General features: G+C 44.6%; 1 protein-coding gene across 5 annotated transcripts in view; it reads left to right on the forward strand.

The window, feature by feature from the left end:
* Nucleotides 1-21,277, forward strand: part of LOC119177223 (uncharacterized) — a 70,599-nt gene that overhangs the window by 34,858 nt on the left and 14,464 nt on the right. For all 5 annotated transcript variants that reach the window (XM_037428641.2, XM_037428642.2, XM_075878277.1 and 2 more), the window contains 3 exons: nt 4,650-4,742; nt 6,626-6,676; nt 12,972-13,048. In XM_037428641.2, coding sequence (XP_037284538.2) covers nt 4,650-4,742; nt 6,626-6,676; nt 12,972-13,048 — 221 coding nt within the window. The remainder of the gene's footprint in view (nt 1-4,649; nt 4,743-6,625; nt 6,677-12,971; nt 13,049-21,277) is intronic.

Here is a 21,277-nt window from a genome sequence, read left to right on the forward strand (position 1 = left end):
ATGCGCACTCAAAATTTGTAAACGTGGGTATCGCCATTTTCGTTTACTTAAATCGGCGATGGGGTCTGTGTCAAGCAACATGCCTGGCCACACTGCAGCAGGCGATGGCAAATGATCAGGCGATGGGAAATGATTATGCGGGCTTCACCACCACCGTGCAATCATCGCGCACGGATTGAGCTTCAGCCTCGCCAGACGAAGATTTCGACGAAGGCGCACTTGACGGCGAGAGTGGTGGCAGTGCAGTGCTTCTATCCCTGACCAACGCCTGGGGGGAATTGCGAGCCATCGACATCCCACTTGAACTCACCGTTGATGCGTTCATTCGCGTCAGTGACGATGTAGTTGTGTACGAGAAAGTGACCAACGAGGCCATTATCGAAAGTGTGTGCAAAGCTGACAACACCGAGGACCAAGAAAAGACGCACGTGGAGAAACCCAACCCGCGGGTTGTTTTGGATGCGCTGGACAACCTTCGCTCCTTTTTCGGCGCACATGACGACGACGTAGCAATGGACCACTTTTTCAGTGTGAAGGAAGAGCTTTGAAATGGTTGCATGGCAAGGGTCGGCAAAGTAAGTTGACCGACTTCTGGCAATAAATTTTCGTTCTACTGGCCGTATCGCTGTTTTTACGTCTCGCACTCGCGGCAACGAAATTCTCGCGAAAACGAAATTTTTCGTTTTCCCCGGCGTTTTCGTTATTGCGGGTTTCGACTGTATGTGGAGCAGTAAAGGTTCGTGCTACGAGCTTGTTCACGACGTCATTACGTTTTTTTATAGCAGGCGTGAGCGTTAACGCTTGTACTTGTGGTTGTTCGCTGCGGTGGTGTAACAGTTGCGGTGCTTGGCTGCTGACCTAAAGTTTGCGGGTTTGATTGCGGCTGCAGCGGTCTCATTTCGACGGAGGCGAGATGCTAGAGGCCTTTGTACTGTGCGATGTAAGCGCACCATAAAAACACCAGAGGGTCAAACTTCCTGGTGCTCTCCACTATGGAGTCTTTCATATTCATATCGTGGTTTCGGGACGTAAAACCCCAGTTATTATGCTTGCGTTATTAGGTTTTTTTATTATTGTATGGCACCCGGATTGTAAGCCTTTTTTGTGTGGTCCCGTCAAAGTGAATATTAAGGTTTTGTTTTTATAGATATGATGGTACTGTTTAATTTTCTGTTTGCAGATACTGTACCACCAAGTGCTACTTGCCTTGTTTAATCTGTTGTATTTTCATATGTGGCACTGAAGTCAAGTTGAGTGAGACTTGTTAATTTCGCACCCCTTCTTAGCAGTAGCACATTCGCACACTTTGCCAAAGTGCCATGTTTGCCACTGACAGCAGCAAAAATGGGGATACTTGGTTTTGTTGCCAAAGATGTGGCACACTCATCCTTATTCTTTGAAAGAAAGATGTATGTTCCATCTTTCACAGTATATTTATAGTTTCAAAACACTGTAATATTTGAAGCTTGTGTAACAGAAACGCGCATTTTGTTCGAGGTAATTCAGTTGAGTGATATTTTGCCTTTAAGGGGTTGGACTTGCTTTATTATAATGAAAAATGTCTAATAAAGTGAAATTAGTGACATGTCAGCGTGTTGATAATAATCAATTCCAAATTTTTTGTGTGCACATTTGATTTTTTAACTTTTTTTCAATGATATTTCCCACATACAAACGCATGCACACTCAAAGAAAGGTATAATGAAAACTGCACGGTAAGAGTAGTCGTATAAGAAGAGTTCAACTATTTTTGTGTACGATCCGACCACTTCTGAACTCCACAGAATTGCAGTCATTTTTAATGATTCATTTTTAATTAACTTTCTGTTGATCATGCGTTTTTTATCGTGGGGTGGGAGGATGTATCCCAAAAATGTGTTTGTGTATTGCTAAAATGAGTTCTCCAGATAAGCAATTCATCAAATTTTTTTGGATGACCATCAAGTAACAAAGAAAAATTTGTGTTGCTTCATACACAAATATTACAAAAAGTGGCAAAAAAGTACTCAATTTTTTCTCGTTTTGCAGCAACGCAGAGCTAGGAACATGTCCTGAAGGAGGGGCAACAATATAAAAACAGATAAGGCATAGTCACATTTGATACACTCAGCATTGTCTTGCCACGCACATTTTTTTTAGATGTCTGTCCTTAATTATCATCAGAGTTTGAACTTGTTAGTAAATCCTGATAAACTGACATCCAGTCAGATTCTGATCTGGCAGTTAGGCAGTAGTCCACATTAGAAGAATTACCGCTCAACTTGCTAGCAGCAAAGCAAGGGGCACGCACTTACATAGCGTAAGTAGACGGCGTGAGTGAATGCACGGTAAAAAACTATGTGGTTGTGCGCCTGTCCGAAAAGCAAAATGAGTGAAAAAAAAAACTATAGTAATCGATCGTCCAATCTCCCCCAGAACGGGAAACGCAACAGCGACGGGATTGTTTGTGTAATTTAGCACCATACAGAAACAGATATAATCATGCCCTGCAAAGCGATCAACGAGAGAAAAACAAATGGTCACCCTTGAGAATTTAGAAACCAGACAGCTATTTGCTTTGAGGGTGCTAGAAGCGATTATACCCGAAGGACCAAACAAAATACGGCCTGACTGTACATGCACACTCGGAAAGGGGAGGGGGATAGAAAAGAATGGAGAGACATTGGCGTATGAAAAAAAAAAAAGTTTCATATATTCTTGATGCTAAGCAAGAGAAATGATGAAAAAGGCCCACCTTTTAAACATACTTGCAATTATGTACACTGTCGTTCTTTATGAAATTGAACACGTGATCGAGTGACCTGTTCTGTGCAATGGCTGCCTACAGTATCTTGCAGCGCTTGTCCAGCTGCCATAACTCGTTTTGTTTGCCAATAGATTATATCAAAAGCCATCTTTTATTTTGTTGTCTGTTGACGATGGTCCTGTAGGCAGTTGTGGCAGGCCTGCACTCACATGTTTCCTTTCATAAAGGACGACAGTGTACATTGTGGGAATAGAGGCTAGCCCGCCGCCTTTTCTGCCGTTCTCATGTCCCGACATGTCTCTCCTCCTCCGCTGTCTGCCGCGCTGGGAGAGCGGAGTGACGTTTAACCCCCTCACCCGGTAGCGGATGTTGACTGTGGCGCCGCGCGCGGAGTCTTCAGAGAGGTTTTGCGCGCTTGCGTTGGGAGCAGGCAGATACTCTCCGGGACAGCTGACGGTGAGCCACGCAATCTTTTTCCATTCGTCGCTCGGGGCTCATCGGACTTCGCTGACGCTGACGGCGCCTCGAGCCCGAGGCGAACGCTCACTTTTTGTTGCCCCTATGCGTACGCTCGGCCGAAGGGTGGTACTATGTCCTAGTGCCTGGCCAGGCTACGCCGACTCGTTTCCCTCCAAAGCCAACGCGAGCGCCTTTGCCCTCGCTCGAGCAACCGGGCCTTGGTCCCGGTGTCCCCGTGAATCGCCTTTACTGCGGAGACGTGTTTGTGGCACCCTGTGTAGTACTTTTATGCCCGTGGTGTGGATAAGCCCATTTGCTTTCCCGCCGCACCTTTGAAACGGGCTGTACTGCGGTTGGTGTTGCCACAGACAATAAAGTGTTGTGATTTTGAGCAGTATCGTGTTCTCGCCACGGCGACGGTTAACGCGTGCCCTGTGGCTCGCTGAGACCGTATCCAAGCTAGTGGCCGCACTCCTTCGGGATGCGTGTACACTACATGTACGTCTGACCATCTTGTGCCTGTTTGGAATGATGTACATGTAACTCTTTGACCACCATAGGGTTAATGGTACTACAGTGGTGCAGCCATATCTAATACAGAGTCAAGTGGCAGAAAGAATGTGTAAAATGAAACATGACTGCAAGTTAGAAGGGCATATCTGTCAACATTGCAATTATTGGAGCTTTAAGATGGCCATATTGATACTGATAGTTCACCATTAAAAATTTGCAAAGCAGTTAGGGCAAAAGTGTCTCTGTGGATCTCGTAAGCTCAAACAGGAGCTGGTACACAGTAGTGTAGCCAAAGAAAATGGTATTTATTGCACCTGCCATTTATTAAATCTCTCTACAGCGATCTACGTCATTTGAAGTGTGTTGTACAATCGATAAAGTTCGATTCACCACATTAGCGTTTAGAGCAAGTAATGTTTAGCCACATTTAGCATCATTTGTCAAATTTTAGTACTTTGTAACTTAAAGTGCGGGTACTTCTGTGTATTCAAGTCAGTGCCACAAATATTTGCATGCTATCATTATGACCGTTCTGACAGTTGTTGCATTAATGAGGGAACATTGCACATTGGCTTGACTACTTGACCTTGGCTGTCTGATATGGCCTCCAACAAGTGCTCTAGCTCCCAGTTATGTCAGAGCTACCCAGTGCAAATAGGCCAATGCTTAGGTGAAAATGTGGCCAAAGTTACATGCTAATGGCTAATCAAATTGAGAAGATAAAATGTGGTAACGGCATTAAAAAAAAGATTTTTATGTACATTACCAAACTTTTTGTTCTGGTTTACCTATTACTCTGTGTGCAATCTGTGAAGCATAGTCAAAATTATCATTCAGTTTATTAATTATTTAGAAAACATTTTGTTTATAGACCAGCACCAATCCTTTGCATGCATGTTTAATTTGTGTCTGTGTTCGGTTCATTTGTCAGAGCAAGATGCAGTGGGTGAGGCACCAGACTGGTGAGGAGTTGATCTCTGTCATCACTACAGATGAAGTGGTTCAGATTTGGAGTCCCGACGAGGTAGGTTAGGGGCACAAATACATTTTGTTGATTCCAAATGTTCAGTGCTTTGCCCTCAAGTGCAAAAATGGTAATGTGCCCATCCAATAAAAACTTATCTAGGGGCATTGTTGGGATCTTGCATTAGTCAGTCATGGAAACTTTCTCATGTTCTGTTTTTTTCTGGCTGTATGCGCTCACTGTGAAAACTTTTTTTTTCATGTCTGGTTCGCAAAGGGGAAAAAAATTGTCAATTACCAAAAAGTTTATTTGCTGACAAATTCATCCTTATCTGGGATTTGAGCTACAAACCAGGACGCACCACAAACGGTTTTAGGACAATCTTCCCTGATCTGACGTTTCTTACACCTTGTGGGCTTCTACTGAAAGTGGCTTGCTATGAGCAGAATTTTTTTTCCCTGAAAATTTACAGAAGTTTGTTATTGTAAAGCCTCACTGATCCAGGTTTGATAGGACTGGTTCGTGTGTTTAGATTTAGGTGCACGTTAAAGAACTTAGATTTTTGGAGTTCTCCACCACGGCATCTCTCATAATCATATGGTGGTTTTGGGATGTTAAACCCAAACAGTTATTATTAGCTTTATTTATTCAATATATTCAATACAGTAATAGATACAATGGAAAAAATGCGAATAATACAGAAGGAGGTCCGAAAGTGAAAACTGTCAGGGAAACCTCCTGTTAGAACAAGTAAAAATAACGTAAACAATGATTGACAACTAAGAAACTGTAAAGGTACGAACAAACTGGCGGGAAGCATGTCGTGGCGGTGTTCCGCCCGTCGGTGGCTCCGCTCGGCCACATTGGCGGCGTCGCGGGAAAAGCGTGACAAAAATGAACATGTCATGACACGCGCACCCACCTGCTAGCTGCTGGCTCGCGGTTTGTTTTCTCCGCAACTGACGGAAAGAGAAAAAGGCATAGGTGAGGAGGTGCGGCCAGTGTGAGGAGGAAGGGAGAAAAGGCAGGCGTTCATTGGTGGTTTGCTTGCGCGGGAGCCAGCGGCAACGGCAAAAATAGTCCGAGTGATTTGGTCGGCAGCAGAAATTCCACGACGCTCGACGGGAGAAAGAGAGAAAAGCAACGTCTCGCGAGCGGCGTGCGGAAGAGCGCGGGGCCGCCAGTGTGTTCGTACCTTGAGAAACTATTTGAATATAACAAACTAGCACTTATTAAAGATTTATCGAAGGATATACATTCATAGTGAGATAAGGGAAAGAAGTGTATACCTAAGGGCTCGTTTTTCCGTGTTTTTAACACAATAATAATGAGATATAACAGACAGTAATGCCAAGGAATGTACAGGGGAAGTTATTAACATTAATGGAATGTAAATAAGAAGAAAGAAAAGTGGATGAAAAAATTACCAACTGTAAGCAGGAATCGAACCTACGACCTTCGAATATATACATATACATAAATACAAATATATATATAGCAATACGTGAATTAACAAAAGAATCTGGTAATGCATTTGTTTTATGCAATTAGTGAAATAAAGGAATCATATTGAAATGAAGTAATGGCGCTTTTCATTTATGAGAAAAAAACAGAAAAGGTCTACAAATTTGAAAAAAATTTCAGTAAACTTGGTACAATTTTTTTTGGAAACTGTAGTGGAAGGTTTAAGCTGTGAGGCATCTGGTATATAGCACCATCTTAGTAAATATATGCATTTGTACTGGTCGTATCCCTTCTGTGTGAACGAAGCAATGACCTGAATCTCTGCATCTTCACGGCCACTACATTTTCCTGTTTTGTGGTACCGCACACTCAATGCAGGACAAAGCTTAGGTTGCAGAAAATGGCAGTGCCCGTATAATTTTTCAAAAACGACTTTGCAGAGTGTACAGTAACTCAGATGGCCAATTTTGGTTTTGCAGGTTCATCCAAGAAAAGTCATTACGAGATCAGACTTGACTTCGATGTTCACTGTAAGTAAGATTTGTTTTCCAGCTGATAACAATGCACACATGTTACGTTTCAGATGCCAGCAATATGAAATTACTGAATAAATTTCTAATTCTGTCAGTCAGTAGTTTATCCAGTACATCCACAATGACAAATGAGGTATGATAAATGTGAACTCCTGTACTATTAGTGAACTCCTGTACTATTACGAAATTTTCTATGGCACATTTGTGTGCATTCGCTGGGAGAGCAGAGGTAATGTTTATAATACTCACGTGCTTCTTCTAAATTCTAGGCTTACTTGTGCATAGCATTAAAATATATTTTAATGCTGCAGGGGCGCAACAGCTGCACTAATTAAGTACGATTTCCCATTTTTGTGCCGAGCTGCACCAAAACCATGAAATTTGCCAAAATTGTGCCACGCTGCGCCAAAATGCCCGACCAACCTAAAAATTTTTTCAGCTGCACTAATTTCAGCGATAAATGGAGGCCACGTTGGCCTCTTGTAGTTAATGTCAGTGTCAATCGAGTCGGGGATCCATGCGTGCAGACGCCAATTTTGAAATACGTTTTAAGATACTCGTAAGGCCAGGACACTCCCGAAATGCGATAGACCACATGAAGTAACACCGCTCACCCGTCCGAACTGACCTCAGCGGATATTTTTCAGTGGGACGACGCAACTTCAAGACGAAAAATCGCAGCATACCCACGAAGTGAGTGGTGGCGAGTAGGCGAAGCTTTGGGGATCATTAAACCTCATACATTGCCTACTTGATATGGCGAATCGCGCCATATCCACGAGGTGAAGGATGAAGGAGCTTACTCTGTTCGTCCGCGTAAGCTCAACTAGGACTACACTAAAGCACGCGTCTCCTACAGATCAGAGTGGAGCTAGTGCCGCAGCGCTATCTAGTGAGTACTAGGTGTGGGTACAACGCCGACGGACGCGGGACAAGCCTACACCCTTAGGCAGGAGTGGAAGTGCTGCACTATTCTGCGTCAATCGTGCTGTGCCTAAATGGCAATTTGCGTGTGCAACGTCAAATTTGGTGTTTTATCATCGACCGAGCGATAAGCGTGGACTACACAAAGGACACAACTGCATCCATATCCAATCAGTTCAGTCGCGTATTTCCGTTCATGCATGAATATTGTTAAGGTGGCATTTGTGTGCATACTTTATTATGCGACTCTATATATGTTTTAACAGCAAATCTGATAGCCGAACCATATAAACTAAAAAAAAAATAATTTATTTCACAGGCGAAGCGATGACTGCAATAGCAAGAATTTATAATGTTGTAAGAGTAATGCCTCACGCGCTCCTTTCCTTCTATTTTTGCTACTGCAACATTGCAACATTACAAGTGTAACCCTGCCTTGCGCAAACCGCGCCCAAATGACTGGGAACAATCTAGATAATCTTCGAACCTTCAAATGAGATTAGTGCAAAAAGCTTACATTGTGGTTTTGGAACTAGCGCAGCCGCTAGCGATAACGCTGGAATCTTCAATGGCACATTATAAATGCTGACGCACTCTGCTGCTTGGCAGATTATTGGCTGCAGACGCTCTGGTTTGCTGCTATCGGTCCACAGCGTTTATTGCTTGTAGAGTGATGTTTCGTTTTCTTATGCAAGTTTCTGCAAGTTTCGTTTTCTGTATGCACCCTTCGCCCAAGCGTACGTAGAGGGGCAACAAAAGAGGAGCGAGGCACCGTCAGCTAAGTCCGACGAGCCCCGAGCGACGGGAGTCGATAAACGGAAAAGATTGCGTGGCTCACCGTCAGCTGTCCCGGAGAGTCTCCGACCCGCTCCTGACGCACGCGCGCAAGACCTCTCGGGAGACTCCGCACACCGCGCCACAGTCAACATCTGCTACCGGGTGAGAGGGGTTAAACGTCATTCCTCGCTCTCCCAGCGCAGCAGACTCCGGAGGAGGAGAGTCATGTCTGGATGTGAGAACAGCAGAAAAGGCGGCAAAGCTCGCGCAAAGGCAGTGGGCTAGCCTCAATTCCCACACTATCTATATGGAAACACCTGCAGACTTACCACAAGACAACAAAAATTTACTGAGAAAAGTGTGCGAGTACACTTGTGTCTCACGAAAACCCATGCAATGCTTTACCGAATTTCTTTGTCTGTTTGAAGGGAAACATTTTGTGCAACATTATTTTTTATACTGTTCACTCAGGTCATTTACCCACAAAATATATATTCTGAATTTTTTTGTTACGAATATTATTGCATATGTCGTTTTTATTCACCGTTTACCAGCTGACAACCAAATATTTTACTTTTCACATATTTATTTATTCTAAAATTTTTGTTGCTCTACAACATATATTTTTTGGAAAGAGCATTTCATTGTGCAAAGTTAGGTATGCTAGAATGTGTGCTGGAGTACTTTACAAACTGGCAGAAACTATCCTCCTGAGATATATGAGAAACAACCATTTTCGTGCTGTAACAAAAGAGTTGAAACAAGGCCAAGACATTTTTGAACCGCTACACACATGCTCACGCACGCGCACACACACCCTTTGCTTTCATGATGGGGTTAGGATTTACCAGATAAAATAACAATGGCGCGCACCCATTGGCCTGTCGATGGCACCGGTTATCTATCACGGGGGCAATTGAACTTCAGGACAGAAAAATGTTTTAATGTGCCGTTTCTTTGGCAACCAACATGGTCACTGCCAGCGCCGGCGTCCGCAGCACGTAGTTTTTCTGCCCGTAAAAAATGCGGCAAACACTTCCAGCTTTAGTTACTAAAATGCCATAACAGTGTTTGCTGACTAGGCTGGAATTCATGTTCCTCGCAAAGTGTTGTTGGCTACGGCATTGCATTTTTGGCTTTAAAGGGGCCCTGCAACACTTTTTGAGCATGATCAGAGAATATTGCCGATCGGTAGTAGAGGCTCCCGAAAACACGGGAGTCAAATACTATATCGCAATTCACAATAACTTATCAAATCAGGGAATTAAGCCCAGTAAGCCCATCTATCAGTCGTTGGCTGATTTGAACATGGCGCTCGGTTGTTGTAGAGATCGCCGCGAGAGGCCGTTACTTGTCCACGCTAAGGTCCCTAGATGAAACAAGTTTTCAAGGTACCGACACCTTTTTTTTTTTCCTCGCCTACATTTCTGGAGCGCCCCCTAGAAGGTTCAAAACTTCCATCAAAAAGCAAATGTTTCAGTTCAGTTGCTACGGTGAAGAGATGTAAATGAAACAAAATAGAACCAAATGAGTCGTAGAATAAACGGTTACCTTTGTGAACCTAAACCGTACAACACAAGGACAAGCGGGGTGTGCGTTACTCAACAGGCAACGTTGTGCAGTGCTAATTTTACACTACTAGCCATAGCGTATCTTGTCGTACATCGTGTTCGTCCAGTTATAACTAGTCCAGTTCCCCGAATGTGTTTTCGTGCTGTGACACAGCGAATAGCCTTCTTACTGGATCCTGTCAGTGACAACCGGGCGTGACGTTGTGACGAGTGATTTCAGCTGGCTTGTGCACACGCGAGGAAAACCATGGTCAGGCTAGTACGAGCGCTTGACTATAGCAGCATTGTGATGACGTTTTTTTTTTTTTTAATGCGCCATTTTTGACAATTGTGATGCCATGTGATTCTGGTGTAGTGTGCGGATCTTCCATAAAAGTGAGTTCTGCTGGTGAGGTGTCCCGAAGCAGCACATTTCGGCTGCTTTATGCCGCGTTCTCGTCAACTGGTCAAGTGTGAAATGTTCCTAAAGGTGTGTTGATTACACGCTCCAACTGCTCTGTATACATGCGTACGCACAAGTATTTGTAACTGGCATGCCTTAGACGCGCATTGGACGCCCTTCTGGCATTTCAATAAAAAGTGACAAATAAACTCGCTTCGCAGATACGCGTCGACATACTTCGACGAAGTTGCACTAAAGCATTCGCATGAAATGTTTCATAGCTACACTTCATGGTGTGCTTCATGTCGGATAGCACGAGGCAAGTTGAAGAGAGCGAAACCGTTTTATGTTTTACGGCAACGCAGCATTGTTTAAAAACTCTGATATTGCGTTGAAGGAGCACAGCGAAACAATCTTGGTCGACTTGGCGCACACTCAAACGCTCCTCCTCTACAGTTTGTCTTGGCTACGATTTTGTCTTTGGTCACGGCGAGAATCCATCTGGAGCCATGTGTGCATGCGTACTCGTTTTGAACATTTTGCATAATAATAAATAACACCACGAACCACTTGAAAGATGACGTGCTAGGAATGGACCAATTACAGATGCGAATGGCAGAGAAAAGGAGGGCTTAGCAAGAGAGTGAGGAGGATGGCTCTAGAAGAATGAGTGACACTACCTTGGAAACTTGTTTCATCTAGGGACCTTAGTCCACGCATGTGTGTGCGATCGCACTGAAATAGCCGCATATTCAAAGAAAAAAAGAAAAAGCTCAAGGTCACAAGGCGCGAGTGACGTTTTTTTTTTTTGTTTGTTTGTTTGCCCCTCCCATCCATCCCTGCACAGCTTTCAGCGATTTTGTCGGACGAGAGAAGAGAATATGATTGCAGCGTTTGACAAATCTTTGTAACCCCGCTCGTACTGGACGGATTCTTAAAATTTTTGTGGCGTTCAATTTGGGAAGTTATATGCTTTTCCAGTGAATTAATTCCATGGTTACTCAAAAAAGTGTTTCAGGGCCCCTTTAAGTAGCGTCGTCCCACTGATCAATATCAGCTGCAGTCAGCGAACCGACAGGCATGTGGCGGCGTGACTTTATTAGGCCAATCGCATCTCGCAAGTGCCCTGACCTAATGAGTGCATATAGTACACCATGGTTTAGGGTTAGGGTCTGTACACTGATTGGTAACAGACTGCGGGTCTCTTGCGCAAGGTAGAGCAACTAAGAAAATCCTGAGGCAGGACAGTCATTTTAGTGCAGTGTGGTACAATTTGAGCAAATTTCATGGTTTCGGCACAGCTTGGCACAAAAATAGGGAATTGTATCAAATTGGTGCAATTGGCACAACTGATGCACCCCTGCATGCATCACTATGCCATGTTTAAATAAAACACTGACACGAAGGCTGCAGAGAAGGACCCAAATAGATCGCTAACACTCTTAACACTAGCAGCCATCTGCCCTTAGAAGGTTACTGACAACGCCGCAATACAGGTGCGGTATCCTGGAGCAGCCACCTATGCCTCGCTCTATCCTATTCTTATCATCAAAAGTAGCAGCTGGCTTATTTTGTTGATAACATGAAAGAAATATGTCACTCTGACCAGTGACCACACTAACCAAGCGAGAAAAGAATTAAAAGCATTGGTGTCGGAAAAGGCATCGCTCTGCAATTGCACTCAGCAGTAACGTGGACAACTGAGGCAACGGAGCTTTGACTTCAGATTATCTACGGCTAGGAAGTAGGCCAGTGGCAAAAGTTAGGCAGTCTCATTGCCATCATCATCATTAAAAAAGAAATGTGCGTCAGATTTTTTTTTTTTCTTCGTGCTACTTATACTCCTCATTTTTATGAATACGAATCTCCTGAATTTCAAGGTTGCCAGCTTGGCACGACCACATTTGAATTTGCAAAGTCGAACATTTAGACAGGTGCAACAAATGTTAATGTGTATTTCATCATTGCTCATACAGTGGGGTGGTTCAAAAATATACTACTTTTATTGAAATAGCAGTGCTCACGTTCACTCTGAACAATTTAGTGGATGTTGAAAGGTTTGTACATATTTTCTGTTTCTAACTGGCCCGCCATGGTGGTCTAGTGGCTCAAGCACTCGGCTGCTGACCCACAGGTCCTGGGAATCCCAGCCGCGGTGCCGTCATTTTCAATGGAGACGAAAATCGATTATACTTAAGAGCACGTTAAAGAACCCCAGGTAGTTGAAAATTCCGGAGTCCTCCACTATGACATCTCTCATAATCATTTATTATTAGTAGTATATTATTAACTGCTCTAAATTTGATATCTGAGGTTTCCCAAAATCGCCATGTGATTATGGAAGACTTTGTGGTGGAGGGCTTTGCAAATTTATGTCTCCAGCATTGCTGCCACCATCGAATGCCTATGTCATGCTTTCAGTTGACTAAAAGTAGTGTCACCTCTACTGCAAGCATTTTGCGTGTGATCATTCACTCACTTAATGGGTTTATGACGATCAAATTGCTGTAAAGCCCTTGTAACAAATAGTTGTGCATTTCTATCCCCTTTTTTGCTGGTTAGTGATTTTGCTGGCATTTTTTATAGGATTTCTTTGAGCGGGGGCTGACATGATCTGCTTATTTCCTTCTGTCTACAGGAGCCAGTTCGAGTTGATCACATTGTGGATAATGTGATGTTTGAGGACAAGATGTATATCACGGCTGGTTCTGCCAAGTAAGTTATTGAGGGTTTTTTTTTTTTTTTTTTTATCTGCATAAAGATTCCCGGTCTCCCTCTTTAAACCTTTGGGGGATCTGTTTCTTGTTTTATGTGTAGAAAGGTCTGTTACTCCAAGGTAGTAGCTTTTGTGGAGGATTTAATTTTTCTGGGGAAAGTATCTTGAGAAGGTGCAACTCTTTCTTAAGGTTGGTTTGGAGTACTGACATGAAATTTTGCAGTGACTTTGTTGAATGCAAATTGCAGTAGAAGGCTTTTTGTGCAGATATATAAATTAAGTGCTTATGGGGGTAAAACAGGCTTTGGTCCTATTCATTATGATGGCTCGCTGAAGCTAAATATTGTTACGGAAGAAAAGAGACGCTGTATCGACGAGGGTGTGGATGAAATATATTTCAAACCAGCAGCAGCGGCGTGACTGGTTGACCAGACACCGAGCGGAGACCACTCTTTGTTACGTTCGTCAGGCACACACGCGCATCTTCCCACAAAATGTCAACATGCATGTAACATATCCCCGGCGGCAGAAGCGCTGTCTAGGTGTCAACATCAGCGGGAGAGTGGTAAGGCTTCAAGAATGCCACATGTAAGATATCGGTGGTCTATGGGGCAGTTGAAGGTGATGAGGCAGCAGGGGCGATTTCGTGTGTCTCAGGAGTAACCTCAGGAAGGACTCAATATGGACCTGTGTAGTGGGAAAGAAGTTTTTCCGACAAGCTGACTTGACGGGTTGGGGACCACAGCAGGACCAATGAATTGGGTAAGAAGTGCACGTCGCGGTGCTGTTGATAGTACAAACGCCGCTGGTTCTGTTGATAGTCCAGAAAGCAAGTGCTGGCGATTTCACATGCGTGGGCGACCCGAGTGATAGCGTCAAGGGCATATTCGCTGGTCGGTGTCGCGGTACAGAAAAAATGGAGAGTAAGCAAGCATGTCTGCAAGTGTTCGACTTGAACGCTTTGTGAGTCCATTTGTCTGCGGGTGGACGACGTAGTGAGCTTGTGCCTCGTTTCACATGACTGAAGGATATCGGCTATGACCTTTGATGATAAAAAGGTGTGGCCACGGTCTGTAAGCAGCTGCCATAGAGCTCCATGTTGCAAGATCACGTCATGTTGGAGGAAGTCGGCGACATGTGGCACAGCTTGTTGTAGGTGCTCGTGTGATGGCGTAGCGCGTGGCATAGTCTGTGGCCAAAGCTATCCAACTTTTGCCAAAAGTAGACAAGGAAAAATAGCCCAGGAGGTCTAAGCCAACGCGGAAGAGTTGTTGTTGAAATGTCAAATGGTTGAAGGTGCCTGGCGAGAAGCGTCGATGGTGTTTTGCGGCGCTGACATTTATCACAAGCCGCAACGTATCATCTGACTGTGCGTGAAAGCCCTGGCCAAAAAAAGCGTCGGCAAATCCAGTCGTAAGTGCGGGACACACCAAGGGGACCGGCAATTGGAAGGTCATGGAGTTCGTGGAGAACTGCCGAGTGGAGGTGTTTTGGAATGGCGAGCAGCTGGGCTGGTCCATCTGGGTAGAAGTTCTGGTGGTATAGCACACCATCGTGAAACATGAATGAGCGATGGAACCTGTCGGAAAATGGTGATTCGAGATGTTTGATTATAGCACGCAAGGATGCATCACGGCGTTGCTCGTCATGGATGCGGGTCAGTTGCGAAACTGAGAAGACACAAGTGTTGGTGTCAGAGATGGTGCTTAATTCATCGACCGGGTAGCGGGAGAGGCAGTCTGTGTCCTGATGTAGGCGTCATGACTTGTACATGACTGTATAGGTATATTCTTGCAGTCGCAGAGCCCAGTGCCCAAGCCGGCCAGTAGGATCCTTCTGTGACGAAAGCCAACATAGCGCATGGTGGTCTGTTATTGCAGAAAAATTTATGCCATATAAATATGGGCGGAACTCTTCTCTGGTCCCGCCGACAATGAACAGAGCGAGGCCTGGGAGCGTACGATTCCTCGTGCTGACAAACCACTGGAAAAGAACTGCGTTGTGTGCGAAGCTCATTTCGATGACAGATTCATCGTCCTTAGCTACAAGCATGTTATCAACGGGTTCTTAGCAACTTGGGAAACAACTATACCTAAGGAGGGTGGGTTCCCGAGTGTATCAACTGCCGAAGGACTCCACGTCACTCTAACCAGCACCCTTTCCATCCGGTACTATGTCATGAAAACCTTGGGCTATACACACTTGATGACATCTTGCCACTGCCAAGACGCACTTAAAATACTTTTGGAATTCTCAAGCAAATGTCTGAATCGAACGATCACCCTTCGCTGACACAGGTTTTTATCTCTGTGACTTGCCTCAGTTTTTACAGTTTGGCACTGTCACCCACATTGGAAACATACCTTCTGGAGTTCCGAGCAGCCTTATATGTCCGGGCATCCACAATGATTCAATAAAATTGCAGAATAAGCTGGATGAGCTGCTAGACGTGGGGCGCCTCAATAAGGTTCATGAAATTATTGTTGCTTGTGAAGGCCTCCCTGACTACACTGATCTCATTGGACGCAAAATTGACTCCCGGATCACTTATTACGTCAGTGGCTATGTGGCTCGGAAGATGGTGAAAAAGACGAAGTGCAACAAATGTAGCAGGTTGGTGCTTCACTCAGAATTACAGCTTGCTTCCGGCAGAATCATGCTTTCTGTACCCGTCCGAGTCCTTAGCAGACCTGGTGAAAGCTATGGGAGAGGCACTTATCTATTGCTTCAGTTTTAACAAGTTGAAAATTGACAGCATGACAGACCTAATCTCTTGCCTGTCTGTGAAGAGGTTAAATATGGTCGGCTGTGAACAACATAAACTGGAAGTGACAAATCAGATTATTAGATTCATTACACTGACCAGAATGTATTTTCTCTTGCTGGAGGAAATGCGTCCAATCAAAAAAAAAGAGAAAAAATGTTCTTGAAGTTGAGACATCTGACTTACCTGTCACAGTATTAACTCAGCGAAGAAGGTTTTATTTTATGTTATTGTGCATTATTCACACTCTCTAGTTTCTTGGGATTTTACTGTCTTGTTCACATTGTTATAAATACCCATTAACAACTGTGATATCACTGTCTGCCTGTGTTCGCATATGTAGAAATCAAATTTTAGTGAACTGGTTTCTGACTGTATCTATGTTGGCCAATGAAATCTCAATGTAATGTGTGTATGTATGTCCACTTTATCATCGTATATTTACTGTTTTCTTTAGTAGCCTTATTCACTTGCTTTAGCTGAGTTTCATATAGCTTGCAGTTTTCTTCACCCTAATGCATATGTTGTGTTTATTTTCATGTTGTTTTTCGCTTTCGAGAAAATAAATGTCTTGCTGGTAAAGTTAGACCTTGATTGCGCAAGTCTTAAAAATAATGGTTGCCTATACTTTTACGTGCATTGACTTCACAGAGAACACTGCGGCATCAAATTTGAAAACTGCACGAACTTCGTTTTAGTGTCAAGCTCACAGCAAGTCACTTGATTCTCTATCTTCTAAGCTTTGTAGCTGATACACTACGAAGTGAATTGAAAACACTAGTTTTCAGTGCCAATACACGCTTTGCAGCGCGCTGCCAGAATTGTGACAGACACTTTGTTACATTGTGACAGGCAGACTTTGTTACAATCCGCAGGGTAGCGTGAAATATTTGCAACGAAAAACTACTGATACGTGCGAGGAAGGGCATCTCGAAAAATGACCTCAGCGCCGCCGCATCCGGATGAATTCTCGCGCGCTCTCCGGCGCGCCGATGCTGACGCCTCTCCTTCTAGCCACCACACCACCACTGACACTGACTGGTAGCCAATGGCGATGTGGTTGACCGTGCCGCGCGTTTCAAACCACATGGTAAAAAGGCCTTTTTTTTATATTATTTTGCTCGCATACGAAACTGGCAGTCGTCCGATCTGTAAGAAGGCCAAACGCAACTTTCCCAACTGGTCGCTACGCCGGGCAGCGCTGCAATGGGGAGCAGCACGCATTCAAAGGTGGCTAATATTAGCGGGAATTCGCGAAATTTAGAGCCACGGCGCCTCGTTTATACACATTATTTTCCATTTTCCTGTTCGAATTTTGTTTTGAAAGTTTCACAGATGATAGAAGGGTTGAGGATTACTATTTAATAAAAACCAGAAATATGAGAATTTTCGCTAAAAAAACGCTTTTTCGACTCTCATCTCCCCCGATGCCAACAGCGCGTGCAGCCACCACCGCCTTCACATTTACGGCGAAACTATCTCGGGAACTCCCCTTGTCGTACCGTTAGCTCGCCTGGCTTCTGCCGTCCGCCGTAACACGTGGCGACGTATAACAATATTCCCATTGCAATTCAGCCAATGCATTGTTTAGCTAGCCCTGAAAAGAGCAGTTTATATAAAGAAATTCGACGTGGCCGGTGCTATCTCATAGGTTAGCACTTGGGCGCAAAGAAGTCGCCTATTTTCTTTTGCACTGGGTTCTGCTTGCCCGCCATCATATCTGCCTCAATTTCAGTCAGCGTCATGTTGCCACTGTACACCGATGACAGTGTCGTCAGTGCTCGCTCTTGGATGTGTAGGAGTTGGCTCTTCGTTCCTGATCTCGAAGTCGTCGGAATCCTCCATATCTTGACGAATGATTTTGTCATCGGTCAAGTCCGCACATAGCTCGAGGTCTTTGTCAGCGTCGGCGAAGCCCTCAAAGGTTATCCCGGCTAGAATCGACACGCCGGCAGTGCACAGATCGTTGAAGGCAACATCCGCGGATGGCAGTTCGTCACACATGCTGGCCACTTAATTCGAGACGGCCATCTCATCGTCGAGTGTGAGGCCCGCGTGGCAAAAACAGTTCCGCAGTCTCTTGCGTAACCGCCTTACACGATTCTGCTAGCATGCCGATTGCAGACCTGAGGTCAACAGCGTAGCTTTTGCCATTGTGAGCCTACGAGGGGGCTTTGTGCGCTTCGAAGGCGTGGACGAAGACGAAGGAGCAGTCGGTGCCATCGCTGTAAACAGCGAATCCGCTCAACAATAAGCTCAGCACAAAACAGCTAGGAAGTTTGTGGATGCTAAAGGTAGGGAAACATGATCACTGAAGATAGCGCGCAACAGCAAACGATCAACCGCAGACATGACTGCAGAGCTGACAAAACAACATATGAACGAACACAGTGAGGTTTGGCTTAGCTAAACTGCTAAGCTACGGCTGGCAACGGTTTGACATGTGGGGTTTCGAGGTTATGGCAACCACGGCGCAGTGCGGCGGTTAGCGGCGCGAGGATATGAAAACAACCAAAATAGCGGCGTCGGTGGGGACTTTGGGTCGTTTGTTAGCAGTAAGAAGTCTGGCAAATCGGATGCCAAAGGCTATAAGCGCCCGGAATTTCGGACTTTTTAATACATTGACTTTACGGGGAACTTGAAGGTGCTACATATGAGTCCAGGAAATCGGGCATGTCCAGAATTTCGGGTGTCCGGAAAATCGGACGCCGAGTGTATGTAGTTGACTCGCTCCTCCTTTTGGATATTTATGTATCCATACACATCAGCCTCCTTCAGGCTGAAAAACTTCCTGCTCTCATCGTCTGACAAAACAGTTTTGTCTTAGTCGGTGCCTCTCACATGATGTGGCCTTCCACTCTTCATTGGGGGGGGGGTCATCTAGCTTAGGTGCACGTTCGCAACCAAGGTCTAAGACGAGCCGGAAGAATAGTTAAACAACAGTGCCAGCAACAATGTGGGGCGAATATCCGCGGGTGATCCGTAACCTGTTGAAGGACACGGCAATATTGCCGGTATTGTCTACGTCAAGCTCGCTGTACAATTTCTGGACTGCCTCCGTGCTCTTTTTCTTGCGTATCAACTGCGGACATCACAGCTGCCTTCAACTTTCTCTTTTGGTAGGCCGACCATGTTTTCATGTGAAGTCTGCGGTGAGAAATATTCATAGCGTCGAAGATGTCGTTTGGGGCCACTTGTTGCCAGTAGTTTGCATCGCACACCGGGCCAGAATGTTTATGACTAACGGATTCACTTTTTGTCCCCGTCCACATGCGGCGAACTCCACACCATCGTTTTATCACCGTATTTGGTGCAAAAGAGCACTAGTTTCCTGGCAAGGGCATATTCCTGTTTGTCTTGGTAGATTTTGCAGTCTCCATTGCATACCTTGCAATTCGTGTGCTCGAGAAACATGTTCAACAAATTCAAACACCACAGTAAAGCTGGTCTCATCAAGTGGGCAAGCACCGGAGTTGCTTGCAGCCAGCAGGTCTGCCTTTCGTTGCATTGTAGGGGTTGACGCAAGCTCTTTCACTTTATCCTCGGCACTCGTTGTTGGGCACGTTAGGCCTACTCCTGCAGTGTGCTCCTCGGTCGGCTCGGCAGCTCCGTCGTTTGATGCCTGCAGTCGCTCATCGTCCACGGCCACATCACCCTCAATGTTTGTCGATCGTTCGGCAACTTTTCTAATGTTTAATATATGCGCCTTTTTCTCTTCTTCCTGTACTTATGGTGGAGCGCAAACTTTCACGCTGGCATCATTGTTGCTCCTTTGACGGCAGGAGAAAATGGCAGCCGCGTCAACAAGGCACTCGCGCTTGCAGACGATGCTTTCAGCCAGTGGTGTAGCTAGTTTTATCATGTGCCTGGAACAAGGAATAGGTGCAGCGGTTGTACAGTTTTTTCATGCTGTTTTGCTGCCTGCACAAGCGAATAGAGGGAGGTGCTAGCGTGCGAAAATTGAAGACGAAGGGCTGCTTTTTCAAATGAAATCAAAGTAGTGGCAGAACGAGAACATGCATCAATGAAATTACTGTTTTCAGTTCTACATCTATACGAATTGATGCAACAAAGTCGTGTTGCACTTCAAATAGACGCATTTTAGATAGAAAACTTTGGGAATAAGGAGAATAGTGCATGTAGATTGAAAATAGCATTTTTGAAATTTACCTTTTTTTTTTTTTTTCAAAACTTTTCGGTGCCAAAAAGACCCGTGTTCCCCCTTATTAAACAATACTGTGAGGTCCCGGAGCACCCTGATTAATTTTTTAGTATTTCCACAGCCAGTTAAAAGTTCACTAGTGATTCACGCAAATCGATTTACAGTTAAATTTGGGTACAAGGAACTTGATGAGTTACCAAAAAAATTTGTTATAAAAGGGATTTCGTTATATGCAGGTTCGATAAAAAAATCCGGGGAAATAAACTCGCAAATTAAACAAAAGGGGAACGGAAGACAGAGCTCACCCAAAACATCTATTTAGCGGTAAGAACTGCATTATTATTGTGATAGCAACTATATAGACACTCACGACAGGTCCTTGCTGTTGCTGCTGTGTTCCGTAAAAAGTCCTAATTGATGACATGCCCACACATTGTAAGTTTACGAGTGGGTAAAAGCACGCAAGCGCTTCTGAATCGGAGATCAAATGAGTCGGCCCATCTCTATCGCCTGGAGGGCACATACAATAATATCCCTTCGCGTAATGGAACCTCGATACAACAAATCTCAAAAGACCTCTAAAAATCATTTGTTATTTTGAAAATTTCAAAGTTAGTAAACAAATTTTAAGGCAAACGTGACTTGCCAACCTGTGCTGTAAATACATTTGCGACCACATTATGCTGTAATGAGCGTGAAAAAACAAGCAACACGAAATATAACAGAATCAGTGCATGTTTATTTGAGGAAGAGCATGATCTATCCTAATGTGGGCGGCTCGACTGCAGAAAGACACAATTTTAAGCATGCACATCCTTCTTATGCACTGTGAAGCATTGGAATTGAATACAGATGCTTCACATTAGTTCGCCTGCGCTGTTTTAACATCGTCTTCGCTCTCATTGCCCTTTTCTTATCACAACAAATATTATCGGTCTTATCAGGTGTCAGCTAAGCTGAAGTGCATGCTTCATCGTCGCACTGTGTGCAGTGTTCGAGCGTCAGTGAAGCATGCATGGGTAATCATCGGCGACTTCATCCCTGAAGTCACTCGCGTCCCATTTTTCGCTCTATCGTAGCATTCCTTTTGGGTTGCTTTCGGAGCTCATCATGAACGTTCAACCTCCAACCACAAGGTTAGAAAACAGCTGTGTAACAGGCGTAAAGCTGGCCGATGAAAACAAAGGTAACGGGGCGAAGCACGACGTGCAAGGTAACGGGGCGAAGCACGACGTGCAAGGCAACGGGGCGAAGCCCGACATCGATGATGACAGCTATAAGGCTTTCACACATTTGAATAGA

Source organism: Rhipicephalus microplus, chromosome X (assembly GCF_043290135.1).
Source record: "Rhipicephalus microplus isolate Deutch F79 chromosome X, USDA_Rmic, whole genome shotgun sequence".
In the NCBI taxonomy this organism is placed as follows: domain Eukaryota; kingdom Metazoa; phylum Arthropoda; class Arachnida; order Ixodida; family Ixodidae; genus Rhipicephalus; species Rhipicephalus microplus.